Source organism: Tupaia chinensis, unplaced genomic scaffold (assembly GCF_000334495.1).
Source record: "Tupaia chinensis unplaced genomic scaffold, TupChi_1.0 Scaffold000439_1, whole genome shotgun sequence".
In the NCBI taxonomy this organism is placed as follows: Eukaryota; Metazoa; Chordata; class Mammalia; order Scandentia; family Tupaiidae; genus Tupaia; species Tupaia belangeri.
The window spans coordinates 620,466-627,537 of record NW_006159944.1 but is presented as its reverse complement, the minus strand read 5'-3'; the positions used below and the strand labels follow the sequence as shown (position 1 = coordinate 627,537).

General features: G+C 44.6%; 1 protein-coding gene across 1 annotated transcript in view; it reads left to right on the top strand.

The window, feature by feature from the left end:
- Positions 1-1,105, top strand: part of ABCC11 (ATP binding cassette subfamily C member 11) — an 81,211-nt gene extending 80,106 nt beyond the window's left edge. Inside the window, 2 exon segments of the mRNA XM_027774486.1 lie at positions 372-536; positions 667-1,105. Coding sequence (XP_027630287.1) covers positions 372-536; positions 667-759 — 258 coding nt within the window. The 3' untranslated portion in view covers positions 760-1,105.
- Positions 1,106-7,072: the final 5,967 nt, after the last annotated feature.

Sequence of the window (7,072 nt, the reverse complement as noted above, 5' to 3'; positions counted from 1 at the left end):
TCCCCCCTGGGGGGTGATTTCTCGCTTTCTGTCTCTATGTCTCTCTGTCTGTCTGGTGAGCGCACGCGCCCTATAGCAAAAAAACTCTCAAAAAAAAAAATTGTCACTGGGCCATTCTCATTTCTAAGAACTTAATTCTTTAGTCATTAAAATACAGTTAGCTCTTGGTTGATGACTAATATCCACTTAATAATATAATGGATAGCTAGCGCTCAAAGTGGGTTTGATCTCAACTCAGTTCTCTCAATTTCCAGCTAAGGAAATAGAGACCAGGAGAGAAAGGCACTTGATGAATCAATTTAGAACTAAGATTAGACCCACATCTCGGGGGCCCAAGCAGGCTGTCTTCACTCCTGTTTTATACCCGTCAGATTATCTTTATTGATGAAGCCACAGCCTCCATTGACCTGGAGACAGACCTTCTGATCCAACGCACAATCCGTGAAGCCTTGCAGGGCTGCACGGTGCTGATCATTGCCCACCGCATCACCACCGTCCTGAACTGTGACCGTATCTTGGTCATGAACAATGGGAAGGTAAGTGCTGTGTCCCTGGTCTGGTGGGTGGATGGATGGATGCTCAGGCTGACTCCATAGGAGCCTTTGACTTCTCTAGTGGCTGAGCTCAGCTATGTCCCAGTCTCTTCCCCTGTTTTCTTCACCTTAGGCTGTAGAATTCCACAAGCCCGAGGTCCTGCAGAAGAAGCCTGGGTCGTTATTTGCAGCCCTGTTGGCAACAGCCAGTTCTTCGCTTAGCTGAGGAAAAATGGAGACTCCAGAGCAGCCGATGGCCAATTTCAGAGGTTTACCAACATGCAGCTACAAGGCCTGTGGTCTATGACCTTCTTGGCTAAAGACAGCTACTTCTCTTGGTAGCAGAGCTAAAATGTGGCAGGAGGTGCTATGATGGAAAAGGAAGCTGAAGGGGCAAAACCTGGCTCCCAAATCCTTAGAACCCCAGCACCATTTGAGACCATGGGGTTGAATAATCATGTGTCTCTTTCTAACTTATATGCTAAATAATTTCATAGTTATGTATAAGCTTATTATAATTTTCTGATCTGTGTTAGAGGTGTTGCAAACGATGTATTGATTTTATAAAAAATAAAACTAAGAAAAAGTCACATTCTTTGTTCTGCTTTTGTGTTAGCTTACATTCATTGAGTTGCAAGGAGCAGAAACTTCCTCAAACTGACTTTTGGAAAATGGACTTTATTGGCTTATGTAACAGAAAGGTCCAAAAAAAGTCCCAGGTTGTGTGCTAGTATCATAAGAATGTCTGTGTTGATGATTCTCTTCTTTCAGCTCTCCTCCCCTTCGTTTGGCTTCACTTTCTGACCTTCTTTTGCCTCATGGTGACAACATGGTTGCCAATAGCTCCAGGCTCCCAATCCCACCAGGCTGGCACCCCTCTCCTCCTACGCAGGTCTTCTTTTCTCAATGATTCCAGCAAAATTCCAGGACTAACTCTTATTGAGCCAGCTTGGGTCATGTGTTCATTCCTGAACCAATCATGTGCTAGACTTCTGGAATACAATGGTTTGCCAGGCCCAAGTCACATATCTATACCTGGGTATGGGGATAGGTTCAGCTGCTCTGGATCATTCTCAACTAGGGGTGAGAATGACTGGGGTGGCTTCTCCAAAATATAATTGGGATGCTTTTACTACACGAAGGAGAAATAAATATGGATGTCAGGCAGTCCCAAATGGTTGCTGTCTACCATGTTTGTTATTGGGTAGGAGCGCAGAGGAGCGGAATGAGGAATTAATTTATAACATATGCCACTGGAAATATGACAATTTGTTCTCCATCCCTCTCACTGTGGTTATAGTTAAATAGGAAGAAAGGGTATTTAATTTTAATTTACTTCAGGGAGACATTATTGTTGAGGGTAAATATGTATCAAACTATGTTTTTTTTTTCTTTTTTTCTTTTTTCTTTTAGGTTATGGTTTCCAATTTTCCCAAAATGCCATCAGAAAAAACAATTTATTAAACCATTATTTTTTACTTTTTGTTGTTATTGTTGTTGGCACTGGGGTAGGCTTTTGGAATCTGGAATCTTGTGAAAGTAAGTAAATTATAAACAAGTAAAGAGGTGGTTCCAGGACAGTGACAGGAGGTGAGGACAGGGTGCAGGAGATACGGTCAGAACAGGCTGAATGTTGAACAGGAGAATGTTCAAGGCAGAGAGAACAGTAAACAAATCCCTGTGGGAATGAATTATGACAGAGGCTGATGTAATCCCTGCTGCAAATACAAGACAATGTCCAAATTCTGGAGTTAACGGGAGGGCACATCTGCTTCTGTTCTCTTTTCAGGATCTTCAAGGGGCAGCCACCTACTCCTACATTTCCATTTCCTAGGTGGATGTCTTCTCACTTTTTTTTTTTTTTAATTTAGTATGTGTGCCCTCATCATAGAGACAGAGAGACAGAATGTGAGAAATCGGCCCCTAGGGGTGATGGCCATACCTCAGTCCCTTATCCCTTCTCCTCTCGGGATTTTGGGCACAATGTACATGAGCCCCGGCGTGAGCTTTAAGCTGCCGGACCTGGGACTCGAACTACAGTTGATTACGTGGGAGTCCAGCGATGTAACAATTAGGCCATCAGCTAATCCCTCTTCTCACTCTTAAAAACCCCTTTGCCTTGTTACCCTCTGATCCTCAATCCTTTTTCTTTCTTTCTTGGGCTCTGAAAAGCGCTGAGAGTCCCACTTGGGGAGATTCCCACTTGTGACCAGAGTCAGCACGACTCTGCAGGGCCACAGTGGCTCATCTGCAAATCAAAAGGCCCTCCTCCCCCTTCCAAGAGCTGCCGTGGGGCAAAGCCTGTGACACGTGAAGAATTGCCCCACAGAATGCCACGCCCTCAGGACACTTCCTCCAAGCGTCCATTCCCAGGCCAAACGCAGCTGCTGCGTTTTCCTCAAGTCGCCAGCAGATGGCGGCTTCTTCCCAAAAATGAGCTGGTTTCAGACCTTGCGGGATCTACAGAGAATCCACCAGGGGGAAGCATTGACCCCTGTGTCAGAAGACAGGAGCTAGATCCCATGGATCCACAAGGCCAGTCCCTTCTGCCCTGGTCCTCACCTTCTCAGCAGCCTCCCCCGGAAGTGGTTCTCAACCTTGACTGCACGCTGGCAGGGCCACAGTGGCTCATCTGCAAATCAAAGGGCCCTCCTCCCCCTTCCAAGAGCTGCTGTGGGGCAAAGCCTGTGACACGTGAGGAATTGCCCCACAGAATGCCACGCCCTCACGACACTTCCTCCAAACGTCCATTCCCAGGCCAAACGCAGCTGCTGCGTTTTTCTCAAGTCGCCAGCAGATGGCGGCTTCTTACCAAAAATGAGCTGGTTTCAGACCTTGCGGGATCTACAGAGAATCCACCAGGGGGAAGCATTGACCCCTGTGTCAGAAGACAGGAGCTAGATCCCATGGATCCACAAGGCCAGTCCCCTCTGCCCTGGTCCTCACCTTCCCAGCAGCCTCCCCCGGAAGTAGTTCTCAACCTTTGCTGCACGCTAGAATCACCTAAAGAGATTTCCATATATGATGTCCACTCCTAGAGGTTCTGATTTAATCGGTTTTGAGTAGAGACTGGATGTTGTGAATTTTAAAAGCCTTAGATAAGGCTCATGGGCAAAACCGTTGACCGCAGGTAACAATAAAGCAGAGTGTTTTGAAAAATAGTATTTCTTTTTTTTAAAACAGTATTTCTACTGTTGTACTCCTTAAGCTAAGTAGTTGGGTATATGATGTGTTTGTTTTTACTGACCCTTTATACTTTTTTGGGTTTTCCAGGTATTTTGTAATAAAACGGTTAAGAATTAGTATTTCTTATTTGAAGAATGATTGTAACAAGAGAATGCAGGGCTTTGTCTATTGATCCTTCCTTATATGCATGTAATGGTTTTCCTTTCTTTTTTAAATTTTGTATTTCTAAATATTTATTTCTTCCCTGAGAGAGAGAGAGAGAAACAGACAGATAAGCACTCTCAGTAGAGTCCTTTTAGGTCATCAAAAGGTCCCACCAGGGAATGGCCGCCTTGAGGGGCTGCAGCTCCCTATGGCTGAGAGCATTTTCTGATGCTGACAGCTGTCCTCCTGGTAGGGTGAAGGGCACTGTTATTTTCCCAGGCTTGGAGAGCGCTCCCTTAAGGCTGAGTGCTTCAGTACTTCCATAGAGCAGTTGACTGAGTGGTTGGAGAGAGGGGGAGATTAAGAAAATAATGACGCCTTATGGATAAGGTTTTCAAAATTAAACAGCATCTAAATCTGGGGTGCTGGGCTCCAATCTTACTTTCTATTCAGTAGGTCAGGCGTGGGGCTTAACAATTTGCCTTTCGAACAAGTTCCCCAGTGTCGTCGGTTCAGGGACCACACTTTGAGAACTAGGAGGTGGGTGCAGAGTACTCTGTCCCATGTGATCTCTTAATAGAAGGGCTCAAAACTCTCATTTTTATGTGCTCCCCAAAGTTTCTGTGCATTTCCAGGGCCCATTTATTTTTACAACCTCTTTCTAGCATCTCACAAAGCTAAACACATTCTCCTTTGCTTCATTCTTTTGACTTCGAGAACTCAGCACATTCCTTTCAATAGACTTTAATGATGTTTTGGGCCATGAAGAAGATTTCTATCCCAGTAACTTGACTTCTCATTGAACACCAAACACCTACCTTCCTAAGGAGTCCCTCTTCATTCCCACCCTGCCAGGCTCCAGTCTCCTCCCCCCTGCTCTAATTATCCTCTGTGTTCTTCCTGGCCCCACCTTCCAATTCTTGAGCATTTTTACACAGAGTCATTCAGTTCCTGTTTTATCTATTTATTTATTTTTGTGTGTGTTGTTGTTCTTTGTTCTTCCATGAGTGAGAGACAGAGATAGAGACAGGTAGCACCCCCAACAGGGACCCAATGCCACAATCCACCCCAAGCCACAGCCAGCCTGAATCATGGTCATGTGTATGTCCGGTGCATTTGGTGAGTTGTGCAGACACAAACTGGCAACCTTCCCATGTAAGGCTGCCTCACAGAGTATTGCCTTTCACTGCTGCGCCGCCATCTGGCCACAGTTATTTTTGATGCCTTTTCCTTCTACGTAAGTCATCAGGGTCTTGTCTGCCCCAGAGACACATCAAAGCAGTTCCCGAAACAAAACCAATTTCTACTTTATGAGACTCTCTGGTACCAGCTGTTAAGTTTGCAAAAATTTCACCCCCTTATCCTAAGTGTCCCCCATTGTATCCCCTGTCTCATTTAGATAAGTCTATGAAATTTAACCACAGCGGAGTCAAAAGCAACTTTAGAGACTGTCAGTCCTGATGTTAGCCTGCAATCCATGGACCTCCTGGCTAGAGTTAAGGAGATCCATGAATTCAGATGGGAAAGAAGTTACATTTTTATTTTCAGTAGCTGAAAGTTAGCATTGTCCTTGATTAGAAATGAGATAACAACTATGTCCTATTAGTACGACGATTTTGACTTCGTCATCAATAGGAATCACAGATACTCTCAAATCTCATTTTAGTTGTTTCAGATATCTCAAAATATTACTTACAGGCATCGATGCTTTGAAATGATAGTAGTCATTAGACCCGCTGCTGGATCACATTATCTGGTGCATCAGTGTAGGAGCATACGCCCAACCTTGCTTACCTATGCACATTGTGAAACCTATGTTTCAGCATAACTAACTGTCTTTGCAATCCTGTGTACTTTATTTTAGGCATTAGAAACACTACTCTGAGACGACTAGAATGCCAGAATGCACGTACACACACACACACACACACACACACACACACACAGGTTAAGAATTTTCATCTACTTCAGCTTTTTTATTTTATAGAGGGAATTTGCATCCTAAGCAGAGAAGAGATGCCTTGTCCACAGCTACACCACTGACTTTGTTTTTTTTACTTAGTAGAGAGCACGTGAACCTGACAAACAGAAACAGAGAGACAGAGTAAGAGAAAAAGAGAGGGAGAAGCAAAAGCTGAGGACAAAGACCTTATTCCACTACCATGGTCAGGCATGGAAGGTGATGACTAGCCGCTTCACAGAAGTTCTATTTCCAGTGCTTGGCCTCTCCATATCGCTTGTTGCCACCCATTGTAGTGACTCTGAGTAGTATCCAGGCCAAATGATTTCTCATTAGAGCCAAGAAGAATATGATTTTCTGACTTAATAATGGTGTTTCTTGTCAACTCCTTGGCTCTCAAATCTTTTGTGGTCTGCACTGGACTGTAGAGAAAACTGTACTTGGGACTAGCAGATGGGGGTAATGGTTTTGTTATTGGACTCCCATGTAGTTGACTGTGGTTCGAGTCTTGGACCTTGCGACTTAAAATTTACACTGGGTGCATGTGCATGGATGACCAAAATCCCAAGAGAATGGAGGAGAAGGGATTGTGGCATGGCCATCCCCCTTGGGGGAGTGATTGCTTGCTTTCTGTCATCTCTGTCTCTCTCTGTCTCTCTGGCAAGTGCAGATGCCTTATAGCAAAAAATATTTTAAAAGAGAGAAAGAGAGAGAGAGAGAGAGAGAGAGAGAAAACCATAGTGATTCAGAAACTTGCATTCTCCCACACTATCAGTGGGACTGGAAACAATCAGGAAAACAATAAGGAAATTTTTTTTTTTACAAAATTTTACAAAGGGGACTACCGTATTGTGGCGAGCACTGCATACGGAAGCCATCTTGAGCTATCCGCCATCTTGGAAACTACTAGGCTTCACTTCCTCACTGAGCAAACCATCTCTCAGAAATCATGTGACCAACCATTCTCCCTGGAAGTGGTTGGGTTTCTAGGCAACGGGAGAGATCCACCCATATCAATGATTGGTTCATGCTGTTCTGTCTCATTTGCATTTCGGGCAACCAATTGGTTCCCACCAGCTGTATATAACTCACCCTTTTTCCTGAATAAATGAAAGTAGACGGAAGAAGACGACTTGACCAGCACCTCGTAGTGTGTGTGCGTGTGTTTGTCCCATCTCTCACTCCCTCCCCCAAGGAACCTGTTCAACTGTCCTGCGGGTCAGGACACGTGGCGCCTGAACATAGACTT